This window comes from Mytilus edulis, chromosome 4, assembly GCF_963676685.1.
Source record: "Mytilus edulis chromosome 4, xbMytEdul2.2, whole genome shotgun sequence".
NCBI lineage: Eukaryota > Metazoa > Mollusca > Bivalvia > Mytilida > Mytilidae > Mytilus > Mytilus edulis.
In genome coordinates, this window is record NC_092347.1 from 56,899,681 (window position 1) to 56,923,697 (window position 24,017).

At 32.9% G+C, this 24,017-nt stretch overlaps 1 protein-coding gene across 18 annotated transcripts in view; it reads left to right on the top strand.

Moving 5' to 3' along the window:
* Nucleotides 1-24,017, top strand: part of LOC139520015 (uncharacterized) — a 197,624-nt gene that overhangs the window by 106,411 nt on the left and 67,196 nt on the right. For 8 of the 18 annotated variants that reach the window (XM_071312389.1, XM_071312390.1, XM_071312394.1 and 5 more), the window contains exons 1-3: nucleotides 12,486-13,237; nucleotides 17,192-17,325; nucleotides 18,121-18,210. The exons of 1 other annotated variant lie outside the window; for it this stretch is intronic. Coding sequence is in view for 8 of the 17 variants with exons in the window: in XM_071312388.1 (XP_071168489.1) it covers nucleotides 17,218-17,325; nucleotides 18,121-18,210 (198 nt within the window). In the remaining 9 variants the exon portion in view is untranslated. Of the gene's footprint in view, nucleotides 1-12,485; nucleotides 13,238-17,191; nucleotides 17,326-18,120; nucleotides 18,211-24,017 lie in introns of those variants that run through there. 9 more of the 18 variants (XM_071312386.1, XM_071312384.1, XM_071312385.1 and 6 more) reach the window with 2 other exon arrangements.

Here is a 24,017-nt window from a genome sequence, read left to right on the forward strand (position 1 = left end):
CTGATCAATATATATAAGAAGATTTGGTATGAGTGTCAATGAGACAACTCTCCATCCAAGTCACACTTTGTAAAAGTAAACCATTATCAGGTAAATCAAGACTGGCATGAAGGAGACACTACTTTAAATCAGTGCTGACCGTTCATAGATTTTATTTAGCTAGACATTGCTTTGAATATTAAATCTACATATTTGGGAGAGATATATAGCTGCGTTTCTTCACGTTAGTTATTCGACAAAACTTCACAAATAGATATAGGAAAATGTGGTATGAGTGCCAATGAGACAACTCTCCATGCATACAAGTAACAATTTGTAAAAGTAAACAGTTATAGCTCAAGGGACGGCCTTCAACACGGAGCCTTGGCTCACACCGAACAGCAAGCTATAAAGGGCCCAACAAATTACTAGTGTAAAACCAAAAACAAAAACCAGAAACGAGAAACACTTATGAACCACATAAAGAGACGACAACCATTGATTCACAGAGTATATTTAGTTTGACAAAATGTTCGATACTCCGCGTCTCAATTATTCCAAATCATAAATTAAACGTTGTTTGGGTAAATATATCCCACTATTTTCACTAAAGCATATCTACCAACCAACCTTGATAAATTGCATTATCTGTTCTTAGTCATTCGATGGACAAGGTCGAGTGATTTTAATATATATTTACAATGCAAGTGGGTATAGAAATATGATCACTTTGGTCTTTTCCGAATGGTAGTAAACCCTTGCCAAAGTTGGACGTCCGTTTGGTTGTGCGGGATGCAACAAATGTCATGCAGAGTGGTGACGTGGTATTCCATGCATTGTGTACATCTCTCATTGCAGGTTAAGAACCATTGCAACAACTCCTTGAGGGGCTGTCGGTGGCTTTTGTCTGAGCCCGTTGCAAGGCAATTTCCTGTCCATATTCAATATTCTGAGTGTCCAGTCGCAATCCAAGTTTTTATTGACCTTTTTTCATTGCGGATAGCATCTGTTACAGGACCTACCTATTCTATTTATTATAACATTGTTTTCAACCTGAGCATGCATGTAATATTTGCCACTGGACATAAAGCAAAATTTTGATATCTTAAATACTTTATGAATATTTTATTATTATTTCAAGGGATTAGCTATTAACTAATGGGGTTATTCTCTTGAAATAAAGATTATTTATATAAAATATTGTTCAATTATTCAATGTCGGACTACTGGGGTGTCGCACTAATGGAGCGTTGGACTATGTCGGACCAATGGTGTATCGGACTAATGGGGCGTCGGAATAACAGGGCTGCCCCATCATTCCGACAGCCCATTACTACAACAGACCATTATTCCGAAATCCCTTTATTCCGACAGCTCATTATTCCGACAATGCATCTTTCATAACATCTTTGCTTGCCAAGGGGTACGATCCATTCCCCTCTCTCTGCTAGCCAAGGGGTACGATCCATTCCCCTCTCTCTGGAGGGTACGATCCATTCCCCTCTCTCTGGAGAGGAGGGGAGTGGATCGTAACCCTTGGCTAGCGAAGATGGTTTCATAAGTGTATGGATAAATTTTTCTCTTAAAAGACCAACTCCGTTCTCTATAATATGTATGGTTGTCCGTTTAGATTCCGATTGTTCTTCTCATGCGGGGTATTTGTCTCAGTATATTGGAGTTGATACACTTACTTATTGCAACTGCTCAGTTATCCTCGTTCTTCTTTCGTTGTTTGTGTGTCCACTGTCCTTCTGTGGTGTTCTAGTTCGCTGGGTTTTTTTTTATCTTGATCTATTTTCTTTTTACTAGATCTTCGGTTTCCCCCTTTCGTTTCAACGGATTGATTCACCACTATTTACTACACAAATAAAAATATAAGAGTTGGATAACCCTATGTACCCGCCTTCTTTGGTCGTAACACTTTCTACCCCTTGTACATGTATCACTCATCTGAGTTTTATCTAATTTTGTAGCGAAAATTAGCGACTAATGTAACTCAGCGAAAAATGAGAAAATCAGGAGACAAATTCAAACCCAGGTCCTTAAAAAATAAGATGACAAATAGGATGAAATATGTGTTCCAAAAAGATGAGCAATTCCAGATTCTCTCAATTTATTAAGACACCCAACCGTGCGATTTGATGAATATCGTGGTGACCAATCAGACATAGATGATGACACTCAATATAGGGGTACCGATTTTATATCGCGAGCTTATTTTAAAATCCCGAAAAACATGCTACTTTTATACTGGTTGGGGGAGGGGCAAGCATTATGAATTATAATAAAACCAGTTACGAAAAACAAATATGACAGCCATGAACCAACGACAACCACCTAACTACCAGATATACTGACTTGGGCAATTCCTGACTTGGGACAGGCACATTAAGAATGTGGCGGGGTTAAATATTTGAAGGCACCAACCCTCCCTAAACCTGGGCCAATGGTGTAACAGCACAACAACCTGAAAAACAAACTATAACAAGAATGAGTCCATAGTACAAGGATGCCGAAATCGCACTATCACTTTCAACTTGATCAAAAAACTACCTTAACCAAAAACTTGAACCTGAAGCAGGACAGACGGACGGATGGACGGACGGACAGAGGTAAAACAGTATACCCACACGGAGGGTATAGATTGGGTCAACATTAAGATATTACAATACTAGTATAATATAGTTATTATTATATCACCATAAGCCTCAGTCAGAGTCGGAGCCAAAACAAAATAGAAATAACAACTAACACATTGATATCAAATAACAGTATCAAGACCTGTTCTTTACATAAACCAAAAGAACAACCAATACAATCATCATTTTGTTTCCATTATAGTTAAGTTTTTTTTTGTGTTAACTTCAAAACAAATTTTGAAGATTTAACATGTTTATCTTTAGTTAATTCTTTAAATTTTAACAATATAAACGGCCTTTTCATAAAATCAATGATATCAAAATAATTCTCTTCATGGAACCAATCTTTGAATGAAAAATAAGTGTGTATTTGTGTTAAAAGTTTGTGTGCTTTTTATCGATATGATGAGTTCAGCCCTTTTCGACCTATTTTTATTCCCCATTTGTGGGCATAATGGTTTTCTGGTCTGTGCGTCCGTTCGTACAGCAGCACAGAAGTACGGATGGATGAACGGACGCACAGACCAGGAAACATAATGTCCCTCTACTATTGTAGGTGGGGCATACTTTCTTTGTTCAGTGGACCGTGATATTGGGGTCAAAAATAAAGGAGACACATCTGACCCGAACAGCTCTTATAGACCCATTACGCTAGTTTCGCTGTACTTTTGTAGACTTTTCTAAGGTTTTGGCACTCTATCACGGTCCGAATTGTGGATCAAATTACGAACATCAGAAACCACAGGTAAAGTGTATAAAATCACCCATAATTTGTATAGCGATGTCAAATCTTGAATCAAAGACGGTGACGAAATGTCATCATTTTTTAATTGCGATAATAGAGTTCGGCAAGGAGAAAACATTTCACCCTTTCTTTTTGCAGTGTACTTAAATGATCTTGAAGACTTCGTCTTAGAGAACGATGTTTCCCACTTGCAAAGCCTCGAGATCAAATGTCATAAGCATTTGTCTATGATCTATCAAAGCTCTGTTAGCGTTTGAAAAGTTTTGTCTACAATGGAAATTAAAAATAAATCAGTTGAAAACGAAGGTTGTTACCTTTTGTAAGAGGAAAACCGAATTATTTGCCATTATCATAAACTTTCTTCCATTTTGTACCATACAATGTTCAAATCGAACGAATCCGAATTGCATAAGTTTAAATGGATTGAACATATTTAATTCATATTTGACAACACTGGATTTAGCTTTATATGGAATATTCAATCAATTTTGTAAAGTTTTGACGGCCGTTGTTCTTATAACTTGAAAAAAATACATCATTTTAAACTGAAAACTATCCCCTTTTTGTAAAGTCGCATACGTGTAGTCGAAAAAATTCATTTAATGATCTAATAGATTTCCACTTTGTATATGAAAATTGAATAAGGAAGAAAATAGATTCAATTTGTCGATCGTTCTTCTGTAAAAAGGGTATTTATTCAAATTGGCATTAGATATTCAATTTTGTTTTTCCTTGAAAACGGCATGCGACCTTTGACCTTGATTTTTGAAATACTGCACCATATTTTCTATTGATGACCAAAATCTCAAAGTGTTTTTATTATCAGATGTAAATATGGTACGTGTGTGCGCCAAAACCGCGGTCATTTGATTTTAAAAAGGCGTAAAACTTTTATATATTAATGGAATTGCGAAAATAAAGTACATTGGTCAATAATTATATATATTGATATATCTAGGGCTATATGTATCATAAATATATGAACCATAAGATTTATCGTTGACTATTTATTCAGTCATTTTATATATATATTATTATTTTTTATTATCAACTTTTATAATCATGTATTGTATGTTTCTTGTTATTAAAAATTTTCTTTATATATTGTAAATATTATTTTATTTCATATTATTTAGTATAATTTTTTATTTTAAATTTTAAAATGTTTAAAAGTGAGTTCTCACTCAAAAAATGTCCTATCATCTCGACTAAAATCAATATTTGTCAAAAGAATATTTTCAAATAACTACACGACTGATTTATAATATCTTATGGTACTTATTTCTTATAATATAAATAAATACCATAAGATGTAGAAATGTTTAAAGACGGGTTAAAATGCAAACATAATATACACATGTTACAAGAAACATAAATACATGTACTTGTTAAAATGATTATATCGTTGTGAATCTTCAGTTAAAATAGATAATAAACAATCTGATTTTTTTGAAATAAATAAAGGGGTCAAACAAGGGGACAGTTTGAGCCCCACATTGTTTAATTGTTTTATTAATGATCTCCATTCAATTTTTGATGGGACATGTGATCCTGTGTCCTTAGATAAAACAACAATAAGTAGTCTTAGTTTTGCTGATGATCTTTTAATATTATCAAAATCACAAAACGGTTTACCATCTGCTTTGAATAAACTGGAAAAATATTGCTAAAATGGCAACTGACTGTAAATACAAATGAAACAAAAATTATGATTTTTCATTCTAGAAATTTTTTTTGAGTCAAATTTTTTTTATAAACAAAATCAGTTCACTGAAGTTTAAGAGTATAATTTTCTTGGGAACATTATTGATAATAAAGGAAAATTTAAGAGATCTACACATGAACTATCCAAGAAAGCGCTTAAAGCGTTATTTTCATTAAAAAAATATATGTCTAATTTTCATCATGTCCCTGTTGATTTATCATGTAAATTATTTGATTCACTAATTAAACCCATAATTTTATCTAATAGCGAGATCTGGTTTATGGAAGATTATTACTCAATTTTTAGAGCCATAAATAAAGTCACTTTGCATGGAACTAACTGTGATATTTTATCATTGACAGATAGATTCAGCTTTGAGAAAGTGCATCATAAATTTTGTAAAACTGTTCTTGGAATTAAATAAACCTCATGTAATATAGCTGCAAAGTCTGAGTTAGGACGATTTCCACTTGACTCCTTTATTAAAACTCAAGTTTTATTATATTTTTGTAGAATAAACTGCCATGAAATAAACCCTCTTGTTAAAGAAGCTTTTGCAGTAAATAAGTCTATGTCTGAAGATGGAATATATACTTGGTACACTTTTGCCAAGCATATTTTTAAAGAATTTAATATTGATGAAGAAGAATATGTTGATTTTGATAAACCTTTTAAACTTATAAAAAATTCACTCAAAAAAACTTTTAAACATATTGTGCAGGAAAAGTATCATAACATCACTCTTGAAAAACTTTCAAATATTGATAACAGTTCAAAACTTTATCTTTATAGTAAACTTAAAAATGAAATTAAATTCGAGGACTACTTGCACAATCTAAACAATTTTAATAGTCGTCAACTTTTAACAAAATTACGTGTAAGTGATAATTTGGAAATTGAATTAGGACGTTATAAAAAAATTCAAAGAGAACACAGACCGTGCAAAGTTTGTAAAATTTTAGATGATGAGGAACACTTTTTCCTTCATTGCCAAATTAACAGTAATGTAAGACATTCCCTTATAAATGCAATTAAAACCCATTATCCTAATTTTAACCAGCTTGACTCAAACTCTAAACTTAAAACTATTCTAGATCCCAATAAAGATATTTTGTCTAGTGTTGTAGACTATATAAAGCAATCTAGCCATGGAACCGCGAAAATAAGGTCCACATTGGTCAATATATATAGATATATGTTATTAATATCAACTTCACTTTATAAAACATTTATCATGTGTTATGTTTCTTGTCACTTGTGTATACAATGTACTATGTTTACATTTTAACCCGTCAGGGTTTCATGTTTTTTGGCAATATACGGCAACTAAAAAAAATCACTAAGGACTACGCATCTGCTAATATTATCCTAAGATTGTCTTAAGATACCTTGGATGCACAGTCTGAGATACATCATAAGACTGTCTTAGGTCTGTCCTGTAATTTGTCCCAAGATATATTTTAAGACAAATCTTAGGACACTTTTGATGTCAGGGCTCAGGCCCTATTTCTCAGTCCCAGTTTAACTGTATATTATGTTTCATAAATAAAGATTGTGTTTATTACTGAAATATTTTTTCCATCATCAATAACTAATATCCAAATTTATTAAATCGAGAAAATGGTTAAAAATCCCCCCCCCCCAACCACCCCTAAACCAACCCGGTAAAAAAGAAGAACATAAATGGTCGGTGCCTGATATTAACAAAGTGTTAAAAAAGTTCTTGAATCCCTTGATCTTTATAGCTAGTTTCGGGTATCATTCTGCAATAATTGAAACTGCATAGATGACTGACTAACACACCTGCATTATAGAATTTTATAATTGGCATGAATGTATAATAAATGATTCATTGTAATATTTATTATTCATTCATGCCATATTTCACCATTTCATAAAATAAGGTGGATTACATATTCAAATTTATTCTAATAAGATATAATCATTTAGCAAAAAGTAGGCGGACTATTGAAGATTAATCAATTTATTCTAAATGCATTTGCGAAATGAAATTGCAAATGGTGCAAATGCTACAATTTGCTGTTTTTGCAGTAATTTACTTTTGACCCTTTTGATACGTGAGAGAATAGCAAATGCTACAATTAAAACAAAAATAGCATTTGCAGCTTTAATTTTTGCATTTGGAGTTACAATTGTCGCATTTGCATTTACAATTGTCGCATTTGCAGTTACAATTTGTCGCATTTGCAGTTACAATTACCGCATTTGCAGTATTATTTATAGCATTTGCTATATCTATTAGAGCATTTGCGGTATTTAATATAGCATTTGCAACAAAATATACTTTTGACCCTAATGATACGCCATATATATACCCCGGCAGTTTCCTGAATATATACTGACATCTCTGTGTTGTTATCCAATCACAAACCTCGACACATTTGTAATCCGTAATATATATATGTTTGGTAATCATGATATCATATTTATCCTTTTTCGACTTTTTATTTTGTATGCATGGTTTGATATTCGGTAAAATCGAATTGTATATCTTTCGGGAAATAAAGTCAGTTTATAATCTTTATACAACTCGTATTCATGCCGCGGAACCTAGCATGCTACAGTGTCATATATTTATAATATTGTTTACTTAGGGTAGTCAAATTATTTCAAGTGTCAACATTGTCTTTACAAACTCAGCATGTTGTCTTGATAAGATATCACACACAGAAAAGACTGATCAGACGGATAAGAAATCAAAATCATGCGCGATAACTCGTACTGGCTTACACTGAGGACAATAGTTGGCCATGGGCAGGATTGTAATTTAGTAAGCCAGACGCGCGTTTCGTCTACATAAGACTCCTCAGTGACGCTCATATCAAAATATTTATAAAGCCAAACAAGTACAATGTTGAAGAGCATTGAGTATCCAAAATTCCAAAAAGTTGTGCCAAATACGGCTAAGGTAATCTATGCCTGGGATAAGAAAATCCATAGTTTTACGAATAATTCAAAGTTTTGTAAACAGGAAATTTATAAAAATGACCACATTATTGATATTCATGTCAACACCGAAGTGTTGACTACTGGGCTGGTGATACCCTCGGGGACGAAACGTCACTAAAAACTCGAATACATTTTAACAGACAGTGGTCATGTTGTTTTCCCTAGATTCACTCTTGAAAAACCATTTGGTAACATTTGGTCAAGTAATTTCAGATTATATCTTAATGTAATTGCGGACGTCAAGACACTACATGAACCTCACACGACCCCCTCGACACAGGTGAGCTTATATATGATCTTATAGCGATTCGGGTTGATAACCAGTTGAAATTAAGCCAGTTTTGTGTGTGTGTAGATTTGTATTGTTTTAAACTGTTGTGACCTTTTAAAGTTAAATGTAGGTGTTTAATCTAAGAATTTCTTTTTTAAACTTATATACTTGTTTTCTACTCAATTGGTAGTATGAAGCTACGGGGTATTTTAATTTTTGAAATTGACATATTCTAGTCTGCCCTTTCATTGAATAGTGATTTTTTTTTAGTGTTCTATCGAACTTTCGAAAAAAAATACCTGATAACCGTTCAGACAAAAAAAATATGATGAAAAAATCTTACAGATACAGCAAGTGGTTCTTAATAGCTATAAGATACATTTTTCTTTTAAAATATACAACTTTTAAATCTTACTGGAAACTACTCCAAGCTTAAAACTTTCACTGTAACCTCGCTCTAACTTATCCCCCACCCCCCAAAAAAAACCAAACAAACAAACCCGCAATACTATAATATTGTCATTCTTATAGTCAGCACTAAATTGTTCACAAACAAATGTGTTTTAAGCTGCTAGACATATGATTCAAACGCTCAGAAAGTCTTTTGTTCTATATTTTTGCTCTCCATTTTTATGCAAAACCTTTTACATTTTTATTTTATGGGTTATTGTTGAAGGTCGTACGATGACGTATGGTTGTTAACACATACTTCCTTTGGTTTCTTATGGAAAGTCCATTGACAACAAACATACCACATCATCTACTTTATATAAGTATTGTATAAATTACAACGTATTTTGGTGATCTTGCAAAATGATCGTAATCCCGAAAATCGTAAACACATTTTCTTATCTTAAAAGGGGGCAAGAAGGGTTCCATTAACAGGCCAATAAATAAAATTACAGTTAATTAAAAAAAAAAAAAAAATAGGGGTATTTTTTCTCTCATAATAACAGTAAACAGATTCACAACAATGTCAATTTCAAGAAAGCAGACAACAGTTAATTAGTCAATAACAGTACAGCATCAATGATCTAGAATATATGCCACTTTTAACTAAAATATAAAGGCACAGAACCAGGACATAGGAGCACAGAACCAGGACCGTTTTTCTTGTCACCAGCACAGCGTCAGGACAATTCCGTTTAACGAACTTGCACGACTTTTGCAATATAATATTGTTGTAATATACTTTGCATGGTACTTATGACGCATCAGAGAAAAATTAAGCAACAAAACTGTCGTTTTATTGCCGTTCTGATATAATGTAAACAAACCCACCAGCACAGAATCAGGACCCACCAGCACCTGACAGGACCAAATCACCAGCACAGAACATTCTCTCGCAGGACAACCATACCCACCGTGTAAACTCTTCATAGATAGTTGCCCGAGTGTAAATTTTTTATTTGCGCCTGACGCGCGTTTCGTCTACAAAAGACTAATCAAAGACACTCGAATCAAATATAGTTTAAAAAAAGCCAATAAAACCAAATTAAATTAAAAAGGTAAAAAAAAAAAAAAAAAATAAGAAACATTAACATACAACTTATCGTTCTGGTTTTGTAAAAGCTGAACACATTCATCATATTTATCATAAACGTATACCATACACATTATTTCCAGGCTTCATATTAATGTAAAAGTTGCCGCTGTACATTATGCCCCATCTATCCACTTGTAGGCGTCGGCATTTTGAAAATTAAAAAAATATTTTGAATATTTTATTTTAGCGATAAATGGTAATCTTATTTGGGAATCTGATATATAAATATTGTCACTAAGGTGACACTTTTTTTTTTAAATTTTATTTTACTTGGATACATTCACGAGGGGCTTCAATAATGGTACATAAAAATATTTTGAACCCCAGTTTGATAGGGGAAAATCTGTGCAAGCAGAGGACAAAACAAATATCATCTGAATTCAGATTCCCCCCATACCTTAAAGTGTTAAATTTTGAACCAAATAATTTGATCAATAGCGATAGAAAAAACTTCATAAATTAAATTTTAAGAGCTTAGCGCGATTTTTTTACTTCAATAAAACAACTTTTGGAGTTAAATGGGCGCTCCCTTAGATAACGTTTGGACTGATGCTTGTAAAAAGTATATGCATTTATCATATACGTAGCTCCATTGGGGGCTCTAAATCAATCTCTGTTTTTAAATAGCACATAAAAGGAAAAGGGTTTTTTTTTTGGTATCAAGAGATATCATTTTTCCGTATTTGTTATTTATGCATTTTTAAGTTATCGAACGATAATCAACTTTAATCAAAGTAAAAGAACACAGGTACGTCCAATCAGAATGGGACGTGTAAAGAGAGTGCCACGCTGTCAGCTGCATGATGGATTTTTCCATTTTTGGCCATACACCAATGTTGCTCTCGAAAAAACAGTACATTGTAAAATGCTGAATTTCAAGTAAAGCATTCACCTACAGAACACTGAAAACTGAATATTTGAAAGTGAAGTATATATAAGAACCGAATCAATTGAAGAGGTGTTTCGCTAAAATGAAGTTAATCTGATGTACAATGGTTGTCTTCTGATGATGTAGTTCATACGTGTTTCTCGTTTTGATATAGATAAGACCGTTGGTTTTCCCGTTTGAATGATTAACACTAGTAGTTTTTGGGGCACTTTATAGCTTGCTGTTCGGTGTGAGCCAACGCTCCGTGTTGAAGGCCTTACCTTAACCCATAATGGTTTACTTATATAAATTGTTATTTGGATGTCGAGTGTCTCATTGGCACGCATACCACATCTTCCTTTATCTATTAAACATACCAAAATACATCTATAAGGGCTACTTTGCCCGAGCCAGCTGAATCCAGAGTTTCTTTGAAATTTGTATGTAAAGAACCTATTTTGAATTATCGATTTTTGGTTGTCAGTGACAAATATTTCATGAATGATAGCAATAAATACACCAGGGAGGATTTGTGTTTGTTATTCATTTGATGAAGACATTATCTTTCAATTAGTTTAATTGAGGTCTGGAGCTGGCTTTATATATATGGCAGTCCTTTGTTAATTTATTAACATTGTCATTTTGATTACTTTATTATGTTTCCTATTCTTACATAGGACTTGGATTTCTTTTAAAGTGTGTTTAATTAACTGTGTGAATGTTAGTTCATTCTACATTTTCTAGAGGTAGAAGGGGGGTTGTGATCTCACGAAACATGTGCATTTGTGGGCCTGCATCTGTCCCAATTCAGGAGCCTCTGGCCTTTTTGATGCCGGTTTAAATAGGTGCCGTGTGTTTATGTTTCCCTCTTTTCGCCCCTTTTCTATTTTTGATATTTTAATCAAAAATTTAAAATATCAAACTTTCAAAAAGTGAAATAATCAAAATTGCACGTTAGGTTTAGTATTTTAAAAGTTTGATCAAATTTTTAAACTATCAAATTTAAAAACGATATTTAGAATTTTGATATCTTAATTATTTGGTTAAACTTTCTAAATTTCAAAACTTTTACGCAATTTGAAATTTTGATATTTTAAAACTTTGATCAAAATTCCAAAAATCTAAAATTTCAAAACGTTTTAAAACTTTGAATTGATAAGTGTTACACGGACCCATTGACGCGTTAAATTGCTCCTTTTCTGACAAGCACCCTGCCCTTTCAAATGAGGCAAAATTTGTTTGGTTATTTACTAATGAAAATGTGTCTGTACTTAAATATTTAGGGAGCTATATTATTACATGTCTAGATGTAAGACGAAATGTTAATTAATGTATGTAATAACAATGATAATGTAATGATTTTAAGGTTCTGATCCTGCCTGGAACTAAATGTATTTGATTTTTATAGAATGAAGATAATAACACCTGTCTGAACTTTTTTTTAATGTTTTCTGTTACAAATCATGATGTATTGTTCTATGTGTACATGTTATGCTGCCCATCAAGGGTCCTTGATTGGAATAATAAAATATTCTTATTCTTTCAATTCAAATATTTATTGCCGTATAAACTATATAATATGGTGGCCGAATGCGGCCATTTCGCCTTTTCGCGTTTTCTCCTTTCACTTTCACGCGAAATCGAGAAATCGAGAAATCGAGAAATCGGGAAATCGGGAAATCGAGAAATAGAGAAATCGGGAAATCGGAAAATCGAGAAATCGAGAGAGCGAAAACGCGAAATCGAGAAATCGGGAAATGCGTCAAAGCGGAAATTGATTGACGCGGTGAATTATGGGCAATTGTTTACAATTACAGATTTGGCGGGAGAAAAAGGCGGAGCATAAACAGATGATACGATTACAGTAAACTCCTTAGGTTATATTACCTATTTACCTGTTCGCAAATACTTGGAAAAGAAGGCGGAGCATGATTAAAAGTAAACACCTTAATAACAATGGAATTTGACAACACGTGTTTGCATTGTCAACACAAGGATTTGTATTAATTAGTCTTACAAATCCTTGGTCAACATTATTTTGTAATTTTTGATGTGAACAATTTAAAAACGGAGCGAAGGCGTAAACAACTTATGAAACATAGTGATGTTGATCTAATTGAAACTACTGCAAATTGATACCAGTTGGAGGAAAATCTGTTGAGAAAGTATATCATGTTGAAGAAAATGAAGACCCTTATGTATGTGATGCATGTTTTAAATCTCTTAAAACAATTATACAACAGCCAGAAACAATGCAAACAGTTGACTGACACTCTAAAAAAAAAGTTTCTAATAACTTTAAGAATCTCACCATTAAGTTAGAATATGTACGTAGTGTAAGGCGAAACAGGGACTGTTTAACCCCTTCTAACACCAAAAGGAAAGAAATTCTGCCCACCCAGAGGATTAACTCCTAATGCAACAGAAAGAGACTGCAGTTCTCTATACACCCATTCCAAGAACTCACACTCAGACTCACAGAATCAGTCCCCTGGCCCTGGTCCCAAAGTTAAGGTAAATATACAACATGTACATGTATATATAAGATAACATTAAATTCTTCAACTTAATATGATCATTGAACATTTTTTACATGTAAATTACAAATACCCTGACTTAAGCCATGATTATTTAACTTTGTATCTCCCACTTCTTGGTTTAGAAAAAAATCAACTCAACATACATGACATTTGTGTTACTTATTTGAAACATGCATGTATCTCAGTTTACTGGTATTAAGGAATGCAACAAGTTATGCTAACCTACATATACAATGTACATGTGACTCACATGTAGACCAGGTTTGTAAGCTTTTGTAAACAATTATTTCTTTTTTTTGTTATTTACATGTATAAGCATGTTTTGTCCTAGTGTATAATATGAGACTATCATTTTTGTTGAAAAAAAGTTGCAGAAAGCTGGACATACATGTAGGGATAGTGTTCCGGCGGCGGCGCTAGCTAACTTCTTAAAAGCTTTATATTTTAGAAGGTGGAAGACCTGGATGCTTCATACTTTAATTGTATATAGATGCCTCATGTTACCAAGTTTCTGACAGTCACATGTCCAATTTCCTTGACCTCATTTTCATTGTTCAGTGACTACTTGAAAAAAGATTTTTTGTAATATGAAATACTCTCTTATTGTAAGTAACAGGATACTATATATTTTGGTATGTGCATACCTTGCAAGGTCCTCATTACGATCATACATTTTTCACTTGACCTCAATCTCATTTCATGGATCAGTGAACAAGGTTAAGTTTTGGTGGTCAAGTCCATATCTCAGATACATGTACATGTACTATAAGCAATATGTCTACTGTAATCAGTGTATGGAAGGACTGTAAGGTGTACATGTCCAACTGGCAGGTGTCAATTGACCTTGACCTCATTTTCATGGTTCAGTGGTTATAGTTAAGTTTTTGAGTTTGGTCTTTTTATCCAATACTATATGCAATAAGTCAACTATATTTGGTGTTTATCCAATACCATGCAATAAGTCAACTATATTTGGTGTATGGAAATATTTGATGACTATATGTCGGTCGCTCAGATTGAATTTGACCTTGACCTCATTTTCATGGTTCATTGCTCAGTGTAAGTTTATGTTTAAATTGTAATTAAGCTTTTATATTTAGGACTACCGGTAATGTATCAACATAATATCAATGATTAGTAAAGAAGGAGAGACATTTCAGCGGGTTCACTCTTGTTATTTTATTTTCAACCGTCATGAAAGATTTGTCACCTCACCTCACCTATTCTCTTCCTGCCAGTCAACATTTAAGGCCCTTGAAAGAGACTTATTAAAAGGGGATATAGTTACGATACTGTTGTCAGGTCATTAAAGATTGCATATTTTGGCTTTAACATTGATTCACTGATAGGGTCTTTGCATCGGAACTAAACACATTTACTTCTAAAAAAACAGTTGTTGGCATGACATGGGTTATGTTCTTCTCATATATTTTATGATAGTATGATACTAAACCCCTAACGGGAGGGATTGTACCTGATATTCATATGATGAAGACATAATCTTTCAATCAGTTTAATTGAGGTCTGGAGCTGGCATGTCAGTTAACTGCTAGTAGTCTGTTGTTATTTATGTATTATTGTCATTTTATTTATTTTCTTTTGTTACATCTTTTGACATCAGACTCGGACTTCTCTTGAACTGAATTTTAATGTGCGTATTGTTATTCTTTTACTTTTCTACATTGGCTAGAGGTATAGGGGGAGGGTTGAGATCTCATAAACATGTTTAACCCCGCCGCAATTTTGCGCCTATCCCAAGTCAGGAGCCTCTGGCCTTTGTTAGTCTTGTATGACTTTAAATTTTAGTTTCTTGTGTATAATTCGGAGTTTAGTATGACGTCCATTATCACTGTACTATTATGCATATTTTAGGGGCCAGCTGAAGGACACCTATGGGTGCGGGAATTCTCGCTACATTGAAGACCCATTGGTTGCCTTCGGCTGTTGTTTGCTCTATGGTCGGGTGGTTGTCGCTTTGACATATTCACCATTTCCTTTCTCAATTTTATTGTATGCCCCATTTAAGAGCATTATGTTTTCTGGTCTGTGCGTCCGTCCATCGTACGTTTATTCGTCTGTTCGTCCCTCCGTCTGTCCTGCTTCAGGTTAAAGTTTTTGGTCAAGGTAGTTTTTGATGGAGTACACATGTTCCTTTTGATATGATCTTTCTAATTTTAATGCCAAATTAGAGATTTTCCCCAATTTTCACAGTCATTGAACATAGAAAATGATAGTGCAAATGGGGCATTTATGTACCAGGGACACATTCTTGTTGCATTGTCAGTTGAAAAGCAAACTCAAATCATAAGAACTGAAATGTTGGAATTTTGTACTTTATTTTACAGTTGTGTTATTATCTGTACATGTTATTTTAGTCATATATATATATACAACTCGTCTAAACATCAACCCAACAATGTTAGATCTGTAAATTTGCTTTAGCAAATTTATGGTTCTTCCCTCGCCGGGATTCGAACCCATGCTACTGTGATATTGTGACACCAAATCGCCTGCACTGCAGCCGTCCCGCTAGACCACACGACCACCTGGGCTCTCAAAAAAAGAGCTTTCTATAGACATAATAAAACCTTTGCAACATTAACCTTGATAAAGGAGGCCTAGGGCACGCACACAGTACAAGATCAATTTCACATAATAGTAGTCCTGCAGAAAAGGTGGAGCTTTAATTATACCTGTCAATGCATGTCCCTTACCAAAAAGTGCTAACATGTTGCACATAAGTTGCACATATGATGCTCACGTTAGAAACTAACATGATTGCACACAAGTTTTTTAACATGCAAATTAGGTGAGCATTTTGTGAGCAAAAAAATTGCACATATGAAACTAACCTAATTTGCATGTTAAAAACCTTACGTGCAACTGCTCATATGAGCTTTTGTTTCACATGCACATTTTATTAGATTGCTCATATGAGCAGTTGCACACATGAATATTATAGTTGACCAAAACAAAATGGCTGCTTCAAAATAGGAATAGTTTTCAAATTTAAATGAAAATCTTAAATATATAATTCAGTTGAAAATAAAATAACTGATACATCATGTTAAAACAGTTATTATTTAATTATTGTCAGTTAATTATGATTTTCATATCATTTGGTCTTCATACATGTAGTACTAATTTTGAAGCAACCTGCATATATAATATTCCCATAAAGGACTTAAAATTGTAATATATTTCAAAATCTGACACAAAAATGAACATAATGAAATAGAAATGATATAACTTACAAATAATTAACCACAGCCACACTGGTTTTATCAGATTTCAACAATGTTATTTTCTTCAAATAGCACAATGTAGGACTTAATATTTTTCATATCCATCTCCCTCCAATTATTGCATGCTTTTCATGAATTTGAATTTACAGGAAGTACATGACTGGGCTTGTCATTTTGAAAAAGCTCATATGAGCAATGATGTAGGTTAGTTTTAAATGGTTAGAAGAATGGAAAAACTTTTCAAGGTACAAAACTAACATAAAACTAACATGGATGATAAAAGCTCACCTGAGGTTTGAATTGCACACGTGAGCATTATGTTAGATTTTTGTGGGCACATATGAACTACCAAACTGCACATACGAGCAACCTGATTTGCATATAATTCTTACTTGCATCTCATGTGCTTCACATGTGAAACTTATGTGCTTTTGTTAGCAATTTCTGTACAGGGTATTTGTGTACCTGCAATTTGTACAATAGTTGAATAGTTGGTTTGTTGCAGGATGAATTAATGTATGGTTACAGTCATTCCTATATTTATATAATCTAGAGGAAGACCATTGTATCAATACTTGAGTACATGTAGCTCATTTTTTTCTCCAATTAATATATATATGTACATTGTATTAAAAAGGTCTATAATCTGGTGATAAAATTGTATTTTTTGTTTGTCATCACAGAAGTCTGTCGAAAATGTAGAAGTGACATGGTGCATGCCATCCTGGACAAAGATAATCCTACAGAAAGCCTATATGCACCTATAAATGCAAATTCTGAAGATACATGTACCACCATTACTACTGTCTCAGAGGAGGTAGGAATTCTATTACAATAACCATGATAACAGATACATGTATGATTGAAATATTACTGTGAGATGTTTGTTAGGGTGAAAATATATATGATATATAATGTAAGAATTTACTTTTGGGAAAGTCAGTACAAATTGTGTTTTAAAATAAGTATTACAAAGTAGCTACGGTATTTCTTAGAAACTGTAATTGTAAGATGCTATTGATTTATAAAAAAAGTATCAAAACAACTTTTTTTTTTCTCCAAGTAAAACAGTAGAATGGAGCAGTTACATGTATGTACTGACATCATCTAAATTGCATTTTTTTCTAACATTACAACAAATTATTGGTTCGTAAATGACTATCATGCAAATTCACTAAACTGCCAATAATATGCATCATCATGCATGTAAGATGTTGATGAAGATGATCCTTCCTTTAAAACTATTTAAGAAAAGCCTCCAATACTTAAGCTTCTTCCTTTTTCTTCTGAACTCCAGAAAAAAATAGCAAGATTTAAAATATTGAAAAATAAATTGTAACACGCATTAGCATAATTAGGAAAGTAATATTTTCTGATGAAAATATAAACAGGATTTTGCAAAAGATATATCTGTTAACCAATTTCAAGTATTTGACCAATTTTTACATCCCTTTATATTTGTTTTAGCTATAAATAAGCTTTGTGTAAATTACAAAATAAGCCACATGAGGTCAATATTACATGTATGTGAAATATTGTAAATTCATATATATAATATTGCCCTATTAAGTTCATTTGATGTATACAATCTATTTCTTTTATTATGATACAGAGAGCAAGCCCAGACAATATTTCCTGTGATTTCCAACAGAACAAAAATGATGAATATCAGGAAGAAGATGCTGCAAGCTGTAGCACACAGGTAAAATGAAAACCTTAACTGTCCTAACTTTAACGGCCAAAATACAAGAATTCTCTAGTTTGCAAACAATGTTGAAGGCGAAGTGAACTTAAGGTTTGCACTCTGGGCTGAGTACACAGTTATTGTCCCTTGAATATTTGTTGTCCACAATTATGTTCCCTATTGTACATGTGTCCGTATTGTGAGTTAGAGCCGATAAAGTTTTCTATAATTTTGATATAATTTGTCCCAAAAGTAGAACAACACACTGTAAGAATTTTATTGAGAAACTGCAGGTGGGATTTTTTTATTTCCATTTATTGTCTTAAGGAAATGCACCACGAAATAACTGTGTTTCCTCAGACCCTCTGCATGTCCATTCTGACAGTCCTGCAAATCAGTTTTCCACACTTTTTCCTGCATGCTTGAAGATATTGATTTGATATTTGGTATATTGTTTTATCATGACAAGTTACAGATCAATTTTGATTTTTGTTCTGATCTGATAATTTTGTGCAGAATTATAATTGAACTTCAAAAAATTCACTTGCATAATCAGTTTGATCAGTTTCCCAGATTTTTTCGTCATGACTGAAGATTTTGACTTTGATATTTATTATTATGTTGTAAACATGTTCAAAATATTGCACTTTTAATTTCAAAATATTCATTTAACCATGTCAAAATTTCATAATGCAAGAAATATCTCTGTATAAGCTTGTCAATACCTTTTGTGCCTAATTTTCAAATAGGGTCAATGTTTATGTCTAAAAGGTCCAAAATTAAACTTTATTTGACCTCAACAAAAAATTATTTCTATGGGACCTAAATGTGCTTAATTGAAAAAAATTAATCTAAATTTTAAAGATTTTTCGTCTGTTTTTTTTAAATTGGTCCACATAAAGGTTTAAAGGATTCCAACTCAAACTTAGTTTGATTTTAACCACAATTGAATTCTTGTGATACTTTGTGTAATCTACACATGTATTTACTTTTTATACAACCGTAAACAAAATTTGAGGTGGTATATTGGTATCATGTTGTTGTCGTCAGCGACGTCTGAAGATATTTAGTTTCCTGTAATTTTAACGCAAAGTTTGAAACCATAAAAGGAAGGTTGAGGATTATGGTCCCAATAGTTAACAAATTAAGAGCATAAAAAAGGGCCCAAAGAAGCATTATTAAACCCCATGCATTGAAGTTGCAGAGGGTTTTTGCCCTGTCCGTCCGTCCATCCTGTTTCTTGTCATCACAACTCCTCTCAAACCACACAACAGGATTTCACAAAACCTTTCTAGATAATAAGGACATACAATGTAGCTGTGCATATCGACAGGAAATTAGGATTCAATTTTTTTACTTGGAGTTACGTCCCTTTGAACTTATTTACATTAATGTACTACAACTCCTCTGAAACTACACAATAGAATTTCATGAAACTTTGTAGATAATAAGGAAATATTATGTAGATGTGCATATTGACAGGAAATTAAGATTCATTTTTATGTCCCATTTATGGGCATTATGTTTTCTGGTCTGCGTCCGTTCGTCCGTCCGTTTGTCCTGCTTTAGGTTAAAGTGTTCAGTCGAGGTAGTTTTTGATGAAGTTGAAGTCCAATCAACGTGAAACTTAGTACACATTTTCCCTCTGATATGATCTTTCTAATTTTAATGCCAAATAAGAGTTTTTACCCCATTCTCACGGTCCACTGAACATAAACATTTTAAAGTCAAATGAAAATCAGTCATTATTATATAAAGTTTATAAAGCTAACAAGCAGTTAAATGATGGATTTGCTTCAAAAGTTAAAATGCTACTTTCAAAATTGAATTCCACTCATGTTTTGGAAAATCAATGTACCTTCTCTAAAAACAGATTACTTTTAGCCATCGTGAAGAAGCTCAATGAAAATTACATTATATTTTGGAGAAATTGTCTCTTTAATGATGATAATTCAATAAATGGAAATAAACTAAGAACCTACAGAAAATTTAAAGTAAAGTATGAACTAGAAAAGTACCTTTTATTGAATTTAGATAAAAATGTTACAAAAAGTTATGCTAAAATAAGAATAAGTAATAATATGCTGGCTGTTGAACGTGGTAGATACAACAAAACAGCTTTAGAAAATAGAATATGTCCTTTATGCCATAAAGAGGTGGAAGATGAATTTCATTTTCTCATAACATGTTCAGAAATTAATAAAACTAGGATCAAAATGTTTGATGAAATATCTAGTATTGTCCCCTGTTTTAATTCAATGAGTGAAGAAAACAAATTTGATTTTATATTTTCCTGCGAAGAATGTGATATTTTACTTATCATTGTTAACACTTTCACTACTGATTTTATTTTTTCCGCGGGTTTCTGTGGCCGAGGCAAATTTGCACGCTCAGATTCCCCAGCCTGAATTAATTTCGTGACCGGTGCTTCAAGAAAAGTTGCAAATTGAAAAACGTCCTGTAACTCGAGAACGCAGTCTCAGATCGCCTAAACAACTGATACAGAAGTTAAAAAGGTTGCTCTGTAAAAGATTTTCCTAGTGAATTAAAATTAAAACAAAAAATAATGTCTTTACAATGCTTGAAAGATCGATTTTTGTTACCTTTTTAGCTCAATGTTGCCAAAATGTCGACATTCGGATGTACTTTTTTACGTTAAAAATATGTTTAAACGGATATAATTCAGCAAATCATTATAACCGAGTCTTCTTATTTATCTTATCACTCGTTTTTTGTCATTTAAACATCGTTTATAGCAAAACCGAAGCTTTTTATCTCTCCTAAATTAACCGTTTGACTTTTCGTTTCCGACCGCCATTTGTATTGATGAAAAGACAACTCTGTCAATCGACGAACGACTACTCGTTTTCAAAGTGATAGATCATGATACGATCATATACTCATATACGGATACCACGGATACGTTGTTGATATTGTAAACACTGGTATTAAAGAGTGTTATTAAACAAACAAGATATGTTTGTTGTTTCATTTTCCCTTGTAAACATAACAATACTTTATAAAAAAAAAAAAAAAAAAAAATCTGCTAAAAAAATTATTTTTGGTTCAATCAGACATAAACGTCTCTGGTTCAATTTCCATGCTGCCTATTTTTGAAGAATAAAAAAGCAGAATATAGTTGGTCATGATTATCTTTTATAAGTAGATAAACAAAAATGGATTAATTATTTACCAGGGTCAACCATTATATATAAATATACAAGTATTTTTGTAGTTGTTCTCTTTTTTAAAGGTTTGGTGTTTTTTCAACTTCCTCTATTACCATGATTACCAATATGCAACAGCTTTGTTCTAGATTTTCTGATTATGTAATTTGAAAAACTTTTAATCACTGAGTATATAAAATATATTAAATTACTATTTTAATTATGATAGATACTTTAGTTATCATATATATGCATGTACATTGTAATCATGTGAAGAATAATCACTTACACAATGAATTTCTACTCTCATTACATATGTACACATATCTGTCATATGTTTCATCCTTTTCTTGATAATTCAGTGCAGTTTCATTTTTCCCATATCAAGTCACAAAACTTTAGATTTTGATAAAAAATTAAGCAATTTTTTCCCATTTATATAATCAGTATTACAATTAACTAAGAGAATTTGATAACTAAATTATGAACTTTCAACAATAAAATTTAACAAACAACAAGAACAAATTAAATACAGCAAACTTGACTTTTCTCTTTATTGTTCCAGTTTGAAGGCATGTGTGTGAAATTATGTCTAGTAATGGCCTTACCCTGCTTACCCCAGCACAAAATATCTATTTATCAATCCTTTTTACCAGCAAACAAGAAAACTGAAGAAATTTTAGGTTGGATGAATGGTAAATAATATGTAGGCATTACAAATTTAACTATCCCAAGTAAAATGAAATATACTTTTTTGAGCCATTGCAAGGTTTTTTGATAATATCAATAATACTAGATGTATTGGTCAGCCACCCCTGTTTGAAGGGTAGTCAACAATGGCAAAGGGGTAGTTTAACCTCTTATCTTGCTAACTGGCCAAAATTTAGTACACATTTAACTTGACCAATATATATATTATATTAACAAGATTGAGACATTTGTTTTGTTCTTCAGAGTTTCAACTATAAATGAAACAACAGGTTTAATATTACAGAAAGGATCAACATTTTGTTCATTTACTATGATGGTCAGAGAAATGAAGGTACCATAAAATATGGGTATACCTGTCCCTAATCATTGTACAAGAAAATATTGAGGTGACCATTATTGGATCTGTTAACCAATACAACTTAGTAAATGGTATGCAAGACCAAAAAAATGCTTTCATTTCTTAGCTCCAAGGCATTTTGTTGTCATTTGGCCTTTGCCTTTGTAGTGAATATGAAAATAGGGAGATGAGGTATGATTGCCAATAAGACCACTATCCACCAAAGTTCAAATACAGTGGATGTAAGCAATTATAGGCAACCATATGGCCTTCATCAATGAGAAAATCCTATAATGTAAAGTCAGCTATAAAAGGCCCACCAGACATGAGAAATATTAAACAATTCGACTGAGAAAACTATAAACTGCCTATATATATATAGCTACATGTTCTTGATTACAAAACAATTAATCTAAAATGAAAATGACAGACATGAACCAACAACAACCTGCAGTGAACTACATGCTCCTGACTTGGGACAGGCAAATAATGAGTGTGGCAGGGTTAAAGTTAAACGTGTTTGTGAGCGCTCAACCTTTCCCCCTTATCTGGGATAGTGACATAACAGCACCTTTAAAAATCAGTGGAAAGCTTCAAGTTATCAGTTTTGTTGATTTAGAATGCATTCAAGAAAAGGATTGTCCATATAAAGTTGCCCTACATCTGACACCTCCTTTTCAGTACCCATGACATGACTTAGCCCAGTATTCCCACAAGGGGCAAATATATGCGTAGACTTTTTCAACACTACTAATCTCATTGTTTGTGCCACAAATCACCACCATCTCCTCACCAATTAATATTAACCTCCTGCTCCCCTTTGGCTTCCTCATTATTTGACTCATTATAGCCCTCACTGTCATCTTTCCCCTGCCCATTCTGACCAATTCTTAAGCTTTCCTCATTAAGTAAGTAAGACCTCTTTTCCGGCATTAATAACATCAGTTTCGTCTGACGACATTTTCACACTGAAATACTAGCAGACGAAGTTGCACTTCCTAAACTGCTTTCAATTTCGTGCATTGTTCTCCCGTACATTCACAACCCTATCCGCTTATTTCAATCAAAGTGTATGTGTCACCCGAGTACCAGCTTTTCAAAGCCATATCTCTTGTTCCCTCGAAATCGAGAATTGTTTTTGTAGCAAAGCCATGAACGCGAAAAAAACTTTAATACTTGTCTAGTTCCGATTTGTGGGGGGAATAAAAAAGATCGCTATCATATTTATTTAAGATATATTGAACCATTTATTTTTATTGTATAGTTAAAACTACCTAAGAATAATAAAGGGCTTCATCAAAACACAGAAAACAGCTGTACTTCCACTCCTCGTTATCGAGAGGAGCCATTTTGAAACCCCACATGACCTCAAAACGTGTTTCCGGTTCTAATTTTAGAAAATAAAATTTTCCGATTTGATTTATTTACCTTTCACGATGTTTTTAATGATGTTGAAGAACTGAAATAATACCCTCAGATATCGCAGATTTTAATTGAAACATTGATTTCAACTGTTAAGAACGGCAAATAGCGTAAAATTGCGGCTTTTCTTGGGTCAATATTTATGTATCCTGAAGGATACACTCGCCCTGCGCATCGTGTATCCTCAA